We start from the raw sequence: 14,793 nt of genomic DNA on the forward strand, positions 1-14,793 counted from the left end.
TTTTTCTAGTTTAATGCATGTGCATTTAGTGGATATTTTTTAAACTATTTGGAGTCGCATTGCTACACTACACACAACTTAATATTTCATAGCTATGTGTTTTATATATAAATATAAATATATATATAAATATAAATACGAGATAACGAAGAACAGTAAATTATAAGAAATAAAAATGATTATAATAGAAAATATATAATAATTGTAAAACTATCTAATAATTATAGTTGTACGAAATCCTAAGAGTATTTCCATCCTCGTCCATGAATCCTGATAAGATTTTTAGATTAGAGATTAATAAGATAAGAAGGAAGGCAAGATTATAATTTTATAATACCATTTTATCTTAGACAGTATAAGCTTTAAATCTTTGTATCTTTGTTTGGGTCAATTTCAACTTTAAAAATTTGTTGTTTTTGTGAGATAAATTTTTTATGAAGTACAAAGTTACAAAATTATTACAGTTGAAAATATGACAGAAATTTTATTATTCGCTGTACATATATTTCGTATTCTATTTACGTATTTAGTAATTAGAAATGTAAAAAAACTTTTTTTTAATCATACGCTCTGCTTGAATAGATGTGCCGAGAGCAGAGGGAGACCTTGATGGTGTCGCCAGGAAATGATAGTCATTATCTAATGTAGTTTTATTATTACATACATTTGAGAGTCACCGATAAAAGTACTTACTTCCCCAATGATGACTTTCAATTTTATTACGAACCTTTTTTCCCATTGATAACTACGTTGACAATTATGCTCCAATTTATATTTGAATAATATTAATTTGTAGCCAGTGAACTTTACGAGTGTCTTAATTACGTTTTAATTGTTTGTAATTGTAATTATTTTGAATATAACTATTATATTTATTAATTTACTCAAATTAGATGCATTGATAAAAATATTGTTGTTATTCAAAATAGTGCGTTAACAATATCTTCAATGATTTTTAAAAATTGTTACCAAACAATTTAAACTTAAGCGTGTTCCAAAACGCAATCAATAATCGTCACGAGGTATGGTGGCGTCTTCAATGCGCGACATCTTCCTTATTGCAGGTTTTATTTATTATACAGAAGATGCAATTGTACAAAATTTAAAAGAACTTGAAGATATTACTTTTTTTTCTAATTTTTACCTTAATCTAATATTATGAATTCTTACCTTGCAAAAACTTTCGAAATCATTCTGTTTAAAGATAAATATACAAATGACGAAGCACGCATGCGCGTTAAGACGCATTATATTAGACATGCAGTTCTTCATCTTGATATACTCTACATAAATACACACATTGTCGTAATATATAATATATATATATACGTATATATAAGGTGTTTCATGCAACGAGGTCAAACTACAACTCTGACCCCCTAGGAAATAGAAACATTTTTTTAGAGAGTATTATGATGCTTACGTCGAAAATTTATTAGCTTAGAAAACATTTTAACTTTAATTCTGAAGTGCAGAACTGACTGTACGAATGACAAGGAAAGATGTGACGCAGTAACCTTATGTTTATTCTAATTTATTTCCTTCTCTTTCATATGATGAATTTCATGAAACTGAAACGAAATATTTTTTAAGATAATTACATTACACACGACTAATATAATACACTCTTTATACGGAATAAAACAAACTCATCGACTAAAATATACAAAACTTTAAGTTCCATTTTAAAAAATAGGGATAACCTTACAGTTTTCAAAACTACTCAACTTTCACAGTAGATGTGTAAATACTTACATCAGGTGGTGATTCACTCGAAACTACTTAATTTTACCTAATGAAACTTTTTTTCTACCCTCCATCATTTCAGAATTATAGTCTGGGCCAGTTGCTCGAGACACCCTGTATATCTAGTTATATATATTTGTACATGCCATGATTAAAGAAAGTCAGTCTGAGCAAGATGGCCGGCCGGACGACTTCGGTCTTCTATTATTCCGCATTTATTTTACATTTTATGTTGTTAACGAGTTTTAATAACGGACAGAGATTCGGTGAAAAAGCGAAAACCCTTCACATTACCGAGGACTATGAATCTTATGGTTATAGGCAGCCTCTTGTCATAAATCGGGATGATTATTCCGATGTCAGGGAAACGTCAGCTAGTCGAACGCGCAGGGATGTTCCGCTATTTCCAAATAACAATCCAAACATCACAACGAAGGTACGATATTATATTTTAATATTTTACCAACAATCTGTTTCTTTTGATCCAGTTCGCGCATCGGCAATGCCATCGATTTATTTCCCGCATAAGTTAGGTTGTTTTTGTTCTCTTATCATTCCTTGTGCATACTTGTTACTCGCCGATAAGGTGCGTTTTTAGAATTTTATGCGGCAGCTAATAAGGCCGGTATACATAGCGCTGCCTTTGTGCTTTCAACAGCGGAGAACGTAATTGCCGTATTATGTCCCTTCCGGACTAAATTTAATCAATCTTGACGAAACGGAGTAACGCGTCATGGTTGTTCTGTTATTGACACGCAGAGGTCAGTAACCGCTCTATCCGTCTCCTTTATTTTCTGCGATGGATTCTCATCTTTTTCCTCCATTTTTCATTTTTCTATTTCCTTTTTAGCGATCGACCGAAACCCATATTTCAAATAAAGCACTCCAGTGTTTGTTATCGAAAAACCACGGTCTTTTGTTCGTCTTGTATCGTGTCAGCTGAACGAACAGTGCCTACTGACGAATTACTCCAATTGAAATCAATGACATGTTTCATATTTATCATATTGTGTGCTCATGAATTGGAAATAAGGTTGTCCGACGAAAAGAATACCTAGTAGCGTTCTATATTTAGCTAAATCGAAATCGTAGAAATCATTGTTATTACAACTGGCCACAATTCTTTTTTCTTTGTTTGTAGTGGCTCGTCTTATCTTATTCGATAATTATTGAATTCGATAGAAGTGTACTTTGACTTCTTTTCTCGAAACTATTTTTCGTACGGGTTTTACGTAAAACCTATTCGAAATGTTTTCACGAAATATACGGCGTGATAAATGAAATGAAATAGCGCAGTTTTATTTTCCCTCAAGGACAGACGTTTATATTAACAAATATGAAATGTTCTGATGATACATAGTGTATAAGCAAGCGTGTGTCAGCTACTCATAGGTAATACGTGTCATTCCAGCGAATGCAATTAAATCCAAAATAAGATTACAGACTAAAGTATTTGAGTGGATGACAACAAAAGAATACATATGTATTATATTAGTCATTTAAGTTGATAAATTAAACTATATTAACAAAGCTTACGGCATTAGTCACTCGTATTAGCTCGTAACTCGTATTATTTATCTTTTACTACGAACTCCATCTAGGGATTCAATTACTTAACAGAATAACAATTATAATAAAACCCGAGCTTTCTAATCTGAAATTTTGTAATGAATTGAAAAAAGGAAAAGTAACATTCTTTTTATATTTATGTATGTTCTAATACATAATTCATTATGTTAATTATTTACGTTAATTGAAATTATTTCAAAATGAAGTTAAATAAATATTTTGTCCGCAAGGAAATAATATTTTATGATAAGTAATATGTACAGAATAGATGTTAAATTAGTGAATAAATATTGCCAACGATTTTTCAGAAATTCCTTTCACTTTTTTTCACATGTGTAATGTAATCACACTGCAGAAATCCTTGAAGTTATTTAAGTCCGGGGGAAGAGAAAAATAAAAAATTACTTCGTACATTTTAGAGCTTACGATGCGAGCTGACGATATCTCAAAATTTTATTGTACAATTCGTCGTAATAAATTAACGATATTCACCGCTTGTCTATCACGTCATGCTAATATATTAGGTAATCCATAGTTCATTATTAGAATCGTTAGATCGTAAAAATTTTCCTGTATGTATTTTCACAGTAAGGAGTACGCAAACATTTTCCACGAAGTGCAATAACTAATACATTTGACATTCATTCAATCTTCACTGAGTGCAAAACAAATTTTGTACTACATTTTTTTATATTTATACGAATCAACGTATGTATATAAACACGTTAGTGCGATGTTTTCCTCCATATCATACTTGTACTTTTCAGTTCATCCTTATCTTTATCTATGTTGTGACTGATGATATCTCTGATAACTTCACGTTTGGAATTAATGTTTCAACTTTTTCTTTTCCCCGCAGATCAATGCATTAAATGATTCCCATCAACAGTTGATAGTTCACTGGGTAGGAGAAAGATCCAATGTGATAATATGCTTGGCAAGGGACAGTACACCGGTGATGAAATTGCAGAGCAGCACAGCTCCAACACCTACTAATCCTAGTGCTGTGTATATAAGTTATAATTATGGCGACACGTTTGTCAATATAACTGAAAAATTTCGAATTGGAGATGATCAGTATGCTACCCTGGACAAGTTTACCAATCATCCAAAATATTACAGATTTGTAAGTTCATATTTCATTAGTATTATCTTCCAATTTTCATTTATAGTCGAAGAGCTCGTAATTATTTTATTATTATTCTAGTTTATTCCATTTCCATTTCACTCATTTTATCGTTTTAACATGATTCAACGTTTTTTTCCAGTGTATCTTTGTGGACAGTACACACAAGTTACTTTTCATTACACCAGATAATGGAGAAATGATAAATAAGGTGCGAGTACGGTTTCATCCTAGTGAAATCTCGTTTTATGAAATGGACGTTGATATTGTCCTTGCTTTGGACAAAGTCAGTCCTGTGCCCAATGTAAGTTTTCATACTCTTCCATTAAAAGTAATTTTCAGTTTAGAAAAATGATTCTTATGCTTCTATTATATTGGTTTCAGCTATGGTTATCATCGAACACTGGTTTCACGTGGATGATATTGCGTCCTTACGTGAAAGCATTCTTTTGGTCGCCTGCACCGGCTTTGATAATCGAACGCATGCATTCTGATGGAAGAAACACCGTTTACCAGATTGATTTGCAGAATAATTTGCTAAAAGACTCAGTGACTCGCTTAATCGGACCGTCGACAGTGATTATCTCAGAAGTGGAAGATTTTCAAATTAGAGGAGACTATAGATTTGCTACTTCAAAGAAAATAAAGGCACGTAATAAATCAAGCTTATAAAATTTTATCCGGTATATATCTTGACCAGATATACATTGCGAATAAACAAAATTTTTGCTTCGCAGAACGGAACGGAACATCTGGATCTTTTCGTATCTTACAAGAACTTTAGCTTCGTCAAGGCCGAGTTTAATACGCCTTTGCCAATTAAGAATTATCATGTCGTCGATGTTTCACATAACAGAGTTTTTGTTACGGCTTCTCACGATGAAACGCATGTCAATCTTTATATATCAGAAATTATAGATGAGAAGATGGCTACGTTCATATTATCTCTCGAGGGAATTTTTACGTTTTTCCCGAACAGTACCTGGAAAGACAGTTGGTTAAAGTAATTATCTCAATTTATTTCAAGCAAACAATTAGAAGGATAAGGAACGAGTGACCAATTCGTATGTAATTTTTTCCAGTGACGTAGCGGATGAAACATTTACCGATCTGTACAAAGTAGAAGGTCTCCGCGGCATTTATATAGCGTCGCAAGTAAAAGGAGCACCAACATCAGGATCTATTGGACTCGAGCATTTAGTTTCCGTGATAACATTCGATCATGGCGCGACATGGAACAGTATAAAACCACCTGCTGCCAATCACGAAGGTTTCTATATACACTGCGGTAAAAATTGTTCGTTGCAGTTGAGCCAACGTTTCAGTCAGCTATATCCCGTGACAAGATCGGTATCTATTATGAGTTCGAAGTCTGCTCCTGGTATTATAATGGCTACAGGAGTGATAGGGCCAAATCTCAAAGGTCACCCTGCTCTGTATGTATCGAGAGATGCTGGGCTTACTTGGAAACAGGTCCTCAAGGACTACTACTTTTTTAACATGGGAGACCATGGTGGTCTGTTGGTAGCCGTTAAGTACTTCAAGTCACGCGGAGAAACCAGAGACATTTCTTACTCTATTGACGAAGGGGAGACCTGGCAGTCGTACGAATTCAATCAGAAAATGTTGCGCGTATACGGACTGATGACCGAACCAGGGGAAAATACTACAGTTTTCACGATGTTCGGTTCAGGTAGTGGCCAGCACCAGTGGCTAATAATCAAGGTTGATCTGAGGAACGTGTTCGAAAGAGATTGTACCAAGGATGATTTTAAATTCTGGTCGCCGACGAGTACGGATGAACCGGTGATGGCTTGCGTGTTAGGCCGGAAAGAGGTCTATCAAAGAAGAGCATTGAAAGCTAATTGTTACACGGGGATGGATTATGATCGACCAATAAAGACGGAAATATGTGGATGCGATATTAACGATTATCAATGCGACTTTGGCTTCGTACGAACTGGAATTCCTTATCACTGTATCAGAGATAAAACCATGACTCTCTATGACCCTTATGCTGTACCGAGTACCTGTGAACCTGGCGCATTTTATAATCGAACAAAGGGTTATGTAAAGATGGCCGATGATGAATGCATAGGTGGTTTAGCGCGAAATTTCGAGCCGGACGAGATTCCATGCCCTATAGAGGAAAAACCTGGATTCTTATTGGTAGCTCAACGTGAGCATATTTCGCGAATCAATTTATTAGACGAGAAATTGGTAACACTACCTATTCACGATTTAAAGAACGTTATAGCGATCGAGTTCGACATGAGGAACAATTGTCTGTACTGGGCGGATATTGTCAACGACACTGTGGGTAGACAATGTTTCCAAGATGGTGTAAGTTTTCCCGAAATTCTAGTAGAAACGGATTTAAGTTCCATAGAAGGAATGGCTCTCGATTGGGTCTCTAATCTCCTGTATATCGTTGATGGCGTTAAAATGAGGATTCAGGTGATCAGGACAGACATTTCTACCATGGGAAGAATGCGAAGGACCATCCTAGGACCCAACAACTTGCAGAAACCCAGAGGAATAGCTGTTCATCCAATGAATGGGTATATGTTTTGGACCGATTGGGCTCCGGGAAATGCTTCTGTATCGAGAGCCAATCTGGATGGAACGGATGTGAAGAGACTGTTTGTGGAACCAAACGTCGAATGGCCAAATGGAATAACTATCGATCACATAGCAGAACGGATCTACTGGGTGGACGCCAGGCAGGATTACATCGGATCTAGCGACTTCGATGGAAAGAAATTCAAGAAAGTGATCTCTAAAAGTGACAAAGTGTCACATCCATTTGCTATAGCAGTATTCAAGGATAACATGTATTGGGATGATTGGAAGCAATCTATGATATTCGTCGCAGATAAAGATCATGGTTTCGGCATCACTTCTATCATAGGTCAATTGCCTGGTCTGATGGACCTCAAAGTATTCGCGCACAGCATTCAGCAAGGCACCAACGCTTGCGTTAATAATACTTGCTCGCACATTTGTGTCGGAGCACCTCATGGTGGTTATGTCTGTCTTTGTCCTGATGGGATGGAAATGATCGATGGCAAGTGTATGTGCCCAGGAGGAATCACCCCGTTCGCCAATTCCACGTGTCCCAGAGTAGCCAGTACGTGTGCCCCAAATCAATTCGCTTGCGCTAATGACGTATGTATTCCATCATCGTGGCGGTGCGATCGGGACAATGATTGTGGAGACAATTCGGACGAGCTCGGTTGCACGTCACAACACACCACGTGTACGCCAAACTTTGAGTGTGATGACAACAGATGTATCTCGAAGCACTGGGTCTGCGACTTCGATCACGACTGTAAGGATGGTAAAGACGAAATGAATTGCAACTATCCACAATGTACGGAATCACAGTTCAGGTGCGCAAACGGTAGATGCATATCACACAGATGGCGCTGCGACAATGAGAACGATTGCCGAGACGGTTCCGATGAGAAGAACTGCAGCAAGAAGGTATTCCCCGGCACATGTAGATCCGACGAGTTCCTTTGCAAAAAGGATGGAGGTTGTATACCAGCTAGTTGGAAATGCGATGGTGAACCAGACTGTGAAAACGGAGAAGACGAGAATGAATGTAGCGAGATGGTCTGCGAACAGTGGCAGTTCACGTGCAATGTGTCGCATACTAAATACCGTTGCATATACAGTTCATGGCTTTGCGACGGGGACAAAGACTGCGCCGATGGGTCTGACGAGGTTAACTGTACCACTCAGCAACCACCGTCACTGGCACCAATTCTCCCTAACAGCGCTTGCAATAATTGGATGTTTATGTGTAATAACAAGAAGTGCGTGCCATACTGGTGGAAATGTGACAGCGTAGACGACTGTGGAGACGACTCGGATGAAATGGGTTGTGGTAACGAGGATGTTGAGGAATGGACGGTGGTATATCCTACGGAACAGGCTAAGGTCTGTCGGGAACATCAGTTCCAGTGCTTAAATGGCGATTGTATACAAGATTCGTGGGTTTGCGATGGCTCCAGTGATTGTACTTCCGGTGAGGATGAACTGCACTGTGGGGACAGTGATCAGCCTTCCTGCAGAGAGGATCAATTCACGTGTCGTATGGACGGTGCATGTATTCCCATAAGGAGCGTTTGTAACGGCGTGGAGGAATGTCCAGATGGTAGTGACGAGTTAGGTTGCTCCGGAGAACAACACTCCAGCCCGGCAGCCACGCCATCTTGTTTCTTTGGTTTGTTCCCCTGCGACGAGATACGATGCTTCCCTCTGGCATCGTACTGCGATGGTAAACAAGATTGCGTGGATGGTTTCGACGAGAGCAATTGCGAGAAGAATAGTTCTCGTGTTTACCAGGTGCTTGTGATGGGAGTGGACGAGCGATCGGTCACTGCTACCAGCTTGTTCTTATATTGGTGGATGCCATTGCCCACCAACGTCAGCTTCGAGTTCCTACCTTCGATAGCGTACGCTGTACCTGGAGCGAATTGGACCAATGCTAGCCACTGGATCGAAGAAATGGAGTATCAATTTAACAATCTTAAACCATATACTCGTTACAACATGACAGTTCACGTTAGAATAAAGGGCCAAGCCACGTCATTCCCGCCAGCCAAATATTTAATCGCCACAACGGGTGAAGGTGTCCCATCAGAACCTTGGAACGTCACCGTGACTCAAAAAAATGGAACCACTGTAGAGGTCACCTGGAAACCACCTCTGCATCCGAATGGACCTATTACCGGTTACGAAGGATTCGTAACGCCACCTATACCACCTGTACGATTCTTCAGGCAAAAGACTTCCGCTTTATTAGACATGCCATTCGAGGCAGGAAAGAATTATTCATTCTGGGTAATAGCAAAGAATAAGGAACGAGAGTCTGCCTCGTCTAACGTGGCAACTTTAATCTTTGATGGATCCACTAATATCGACAATATTGAGGATCTTAAAGTGGAGGCGGTCACCAATCACTCAGTGACTCTGTCATGGAAGAAGATGAAAGATGTTTCCTATGTCATTACTCCGAGAGGTCCGACGAAATACCCTGTACTACCGCCGACTATCAAGACGGAGAATCGCGTGGAGATACTGAAACTGGCTCCAGGAACTATGTATAGTTTTGAAGTCGGTGCCAAGAGGAAGAACTACGTTGGCAAGACAAAGACTGTTACTGCGACCACGGAGGGCACTCCTTTGCCGACTGTCACGAACCTGGTTGCGCAATTAGTGAAACCGCACGGAACGTCGGTAAAGCTTACTTGGGATCCGCCTAAAAGCACCAGGAAAATTAAGTGGCAGTATGGAATTCATTATGCAGTGAAAATGAAGGAATTTTTCCAAAGTAATAGCCTTGTAATGTAAATCGTAAACATGGAACGATCGGCAATTATTTGATTCATTAGTTGAAAATTAACTGTATTTTCAGAATATAGGTATTTAACGACAAACCTGTCAGCGACTATCAAAGAACTGGAAGCCTGTGAGTCTTACGTGTTTGCGGTGGGCGTGAACGGAGATTATGGCGCTGGGCCATTGAGTCAACCAGTCTCGGTATTCACACATTTCAATCAACGGGCTCCGCCAAAGAAACTAAAAGTTACTCCAACAGAGAGGCTTGATACCATAATTATTTCCTGGAGCGCAAGTTGTCCTAACATCGACGAGCCAATTAGATATACGGTGAATAAGAAATTTCAACGATATGAATTATTGCATTATATCTTTCCCTTGAACTGAAAGAATATTCTTGCTATATCGTAAAATTAATTTAGAGAAACTACCTAAGTATTCGTTTGTTTAAAAGTTACTACTTTTAAAATTACAGATCACCGTAACAGAATCGACGCTCAAAAAGCATTTTGTAGTGACTTTGCCAGCAACGAACGAATCTGTTATGAAGCATACATTCAACTCGATTAAACACGGCGGCAAGTATCAAATAACGATATCCACGGATGTCGAGAACGCTCTACCCAGTCAACCGGTTTTCTACACGGCACCAGACATTCCACCTCCTCATCAAGTGAAGGTTCTGTATGATGAGCAGCGCTTTGTTGTTTACTGGCAAGAACACGATTTACCAGATGCTATGAGAGACGAGAAGTATCATTACGAGGTTTTGGTGGTGGAAGGATCACACGTAATGAACGATTCGATCGCCAAGATATATAAAAGCGATCAGCCACCGTACATATACAAAGATGTGAAACCGGATACCATTTACTCGTTTGCTATTCGTTTAGTCACTGAGGAAGGCTACCAGAGTCCTCTGAGCGAAGTGTTTAGCACCGTACATAGCGCGGGTAATTATCTGAATATAGTTATAGTCGTTGATTTCAATAACAAATTACCGTAAATTTTACTTTTATATACAAGCTTAAAAATTGTGATATTTACAATATGGGACACCTCACCGATTTGGCCGAGTGTCAAAATATGTTGCTGTATTCGGTTTGTAATATATTCATTTCATATCATTATCATATTTTAAATGACTTATTCAATATCGGCGAGGTGTCACTGTTATTATATAATTACCAAAAAATTATCTAACAAATATTGGTTTAATTAATTTAATTTTAAGCAATTTAATGTAATTAACAAGAAATTAATCTTTTTAGAAGTATCATCGTTACCAGTGACTATAGATACGGCTAACATTATTTCGTATGCGATAACAACATTTTTTCTGATCCTTGCTTTGGGAACTGCGTTGGCATACTTTATCATTAGACACAGAAGATTACCCAATAGTTTCACGCAATTTGCTAATAGCCACTACGACACTAGACGCGGGCAGGCCACCTTCCCCGGTACCACAGACGGCTTAGGTGAGTCTACAATCCATTTAACAGTATAATTTAATGCAGTATAATTTAAATTGTTGATAATATTTATCTAAGAAAATGTAAGATTTTCAAAATTTCCAATTTTTTGTAATTTCAGAAGAAGAAGACAGTCCCGTGATCCGAGGCTTCTCCGATGATGAGCCATTAGTAATAGCATAAGCTCGCGAAAAGTATCACACATAACAACATAACACGCTCACACTACGAAGTATAAACAGGTACATTACACCCTCTATATATATATATATATATAATATATATATAATATATATTCTATATATTATTCTATATATATATAATATATATTCTATATATACATATATATATATAAAATATAAGTATATATAATAATTACATATTAGGAGAAATGTGCCAACACACTATTGATACGAAAAAGTTCGAGATAAGAGACGACCTGGTCATAAAAGTAGAAAGCTTTTATGAAAGTGGCTCAAGACTGACATACACACACATATACACACACATGTACACAATCTATACTCGTAGAAAGTAAACCAAGATTGATCGAGAGCTCTTCGGAACACTTACATGAAAGGTTTGTGACTATAACGTGAGAAAAAAATATCACACGACCCTCTGTTTGTAGAGTACTATTATACGTGTACATGTTATATACATAGATTTGATTAAGTATACGGATGATTAAGTTTACGTCATACCGGTGGGCCGTAAGATAAAGATGGGAACTGTTGTTCGTTTAATATCTATATAAAGGTGAGACAAAAAGATGTGAGAGTAAGAAATGACGAGAAAGAGGTAGAAAAAAATGAAAGAGAATTTGTATATATCGGAAATATTTTGTACCAACTGCCCAACAATTTTAAGCTTTTCCGAAAGATGCCATATATGACGTTTACTATTGGATTTGTACTATATGTATAATGAGAGAAAATCGTTTCATGATTTGATCAATGCTTTTATTATATGATTTGCGTTACTTTTCCTTATTTTCTATGACATAACATCGTGTAAGGCTCGTTTTCTAAAACGCGGAGTTCCAGTCTCTCAATCAACGCAAAATATTTTGTCCCATTATACAGCAATTAATGTCAGAAAATTAGAGGCTACTTTTATAACGAAATCATACAGCAACTATGTAACAAAATCAGAGGCTACTTTCGCATTTGAAATACTCGTTATTAGCTCCGCTGTTTTGTAATAAATCCTTTTTCTTCTCTTTGTATACACACGACGTTAACACGAATGAGCTTGTTCATAGTGATGACTAATATAATATGATCGTATACGTTTATAAAACAGTCAGGACAAAAGCTTGTGACGATGGTGAAAGTTCCGTTAGCGATAGAAAAGACAAAAAATAGAAAGACGAAAAGAATAAGAATAAAAATGGTTGTGTCTTCGCATTAAACAAATTTGTGATTGAGAAGCATTTACTTTTAAACAATTGTGACTTTAATGTAACTCGTATACTCTATTTGGTCGCTATAGTCCGACGAAAAGAAAGAAAAAGAAGTAAAGAGAAGCCAGTTTGGATCGTTACAAGGCAGGCAGGGTTATAGATGGCACTATTAGATGCATGTGAAACTCGAAATATGTGCTGCTTATTTTTAACTATTTTTTTTAGAGGAGATGTTATGTAAACGGAAGTCATGGTAGCACGATTATGAAATTACCTGTGCTATCATAGATTTGTAAATAACGAATACTTGTTACTCGATCAGCTAAAAAGAGAGAAAGAGAGAGAGAGAGAGAGAGAGCGAGAGAGCGTGCGAGAGAGAGAGAGAGAGAGAGAGAGAGAAAGTGTGAGAGAAGAGAGAAAATACGTATCTTAAAAACATGTTCGGCTTTTTTACGCGATGAAGCCGAAGGTTTAGTATAAGCACGCAAGCTTGTCATTTTTAAAATTTTCGAGGTTGTCTTAAGTAAATTTCATATTTTATTCCAATGATATGAATCTGTGAACACTGTATAATTTTTCAAAAGTGAGATTAAGATCGACTTTTGTCTGGTGCACAGAGTGTTGGAAGAAGGTAGTTTAGAAATTAAGAAATCAGTAGCGAACAGCATTATTAAATCGATAATTTCATCGTTATATTTTTTAACAAGTAGTAATCTTATTTTTATGAAGCATGATATCATTAATAATATTATAGTGTTGTTAATATTATAGTATCAATAACAATATTAATATGAAATTTAACATTAATTTAATATTTTTCAATCTTATTAGTACTATGAAGATTTAATAGATTTAACATTACCTCTTTTCACATCCTGTGCAGAATTCTTTTTACGAAATTCTCCCGGATCATTTTACAAGAAGACTTTGCATTGAATCTTTTCTCAAACGATTCTTTGATGATTTAATGCTCAACAGAGACAAGACGCGAAACACGTGGATAAGCTACTCGTCATCACTTAGGCCCATGTGAACAAGAAGTGTTCTAGCAATACTATCGAGATCCATTCTATCTATTGTAAACACACAAAAATCAAGGTTTCTGTTAATCGAGGTCCGTTTACATTAATCTCAAGTGCACTGTTCTGAAAATTTTCGTGATCGTAACACGACAATATTTTATATTCTAAACTCGCTATTGTTAGCCTTTATCGAGTTTGCGAAATGATTTTACAGCCATGGCCTTTTCGAATACGTGTCATTTTTGAAAGAGATATTCTCCATGTTTTTTATATTATCCGTCTTGGCTATGATATTCGTTCGGTGATCGATTAAGCATTTCTAAGCAACAATAAAAGACGATTAAGTAAAAAGACAAAAAAAGGATATATCACTGTGTAAAACGACGAAAGATTGCCGGATCGAGTGCTTCGAGATTAAAAAAAGAAAAAGGATTCCAGCAAATTTTGTTCTCGTTCGTTTGCTGCGACAACATACGTGACGCGAAACAAAAGAGTGGAGAGCGAAACATTTCGCGAGAGCGAGGATGTCGAAAGAAACGTAGGTTGTACGTGTAAATCTCAAGGGTTATATAGGAATATAACAGTGATATATACATAATATATAAATATCTATCCGTATACATATAATATATTTGCGTGTAAATAAATGAATTTAAGGCATATGATTATCATAATCTTTATTAATTTTATACCATTATTCCTTTCCATCCAAAATAAACAAAGGATGATATTAAACTCTAAAAGACGTGAAATTTTGATGTTCTCGGTTTTTACACGTGGCAATCACCGTTCATTTCATTTCTTTCTTATCTCCAATAGAACGGACAATTTAAAATACACTGACGGAGAAAAGAAATTATTAAAAAATTGCTATTCGTATTCGAATATTAAGAACTCTTTTACTGTATACATTTCTTACTATGTTTTCAACGATCATCGCTAACAATAATTAAAATCGTTCTGCGTCTTAATATCTCAAGTAAATTAATATCTATCAATAGGGAAACGAAGAAATAATTTTCGATACAGACATTTCTATCTGAGGACTGGTTCTCGGGTAATTTGTGAAACGAGGTTGTCGTCGCTCTACTTTTTTTGGCA

General features: G+C 36.6%; 1 protein-coding gene across 1 annotated transcript; it reads left to right on the plus strand.

The window, feature by feature from the left end:
- The first annotated feature begins 1,908 nt into the window (after positions 1-1,908).
- LOC117207160 (sortilin-related receptor-like) lies at positions 1,909-11,472 on the plus strand. Its single transcript, XM_033447102.1, has 10 exons — positions 1,909-2,182; positions 4,175-4,441; positions 4,584-4,745; positions 4,826-5,089; positions 5,179-5,444; positions 5,524-9,782; positions 9,867-10,120; positions 10,266-10,743; positions 11,062-11,271; positions 11,387-11,472. Exons 1-10 carry the CDS (start codon positions 1,922-1,924, stop codon positions 11,446-11,448), a joined length of 6,483 nt encoding a protein of 2,160 aa, XP_033302993.1. The 5' UTR covers positions 1,909-1,921; the 3' UTR covers positions 11,449-11,472.
- Positions 11,473-14,793: the final 3,321 nt, after the last annotated feature.

This window comes from Bombus bifarius, unplaced genomic scaffold (genome assembly GCF_011952205.1).
Source record: "Bombus bifarius isolate JDL3187 unplaced genomic scaffold, Bbif_JDL3187 scf7180000008023, whole genome shotgun sequence".
Taxonomy (NCBI): domain Eukaryota; kingdom Metazoa; phylum Arthropoda; class Insecta; order Hymenoptera; family Apidae; genus Bombus; species Bombus bifarius.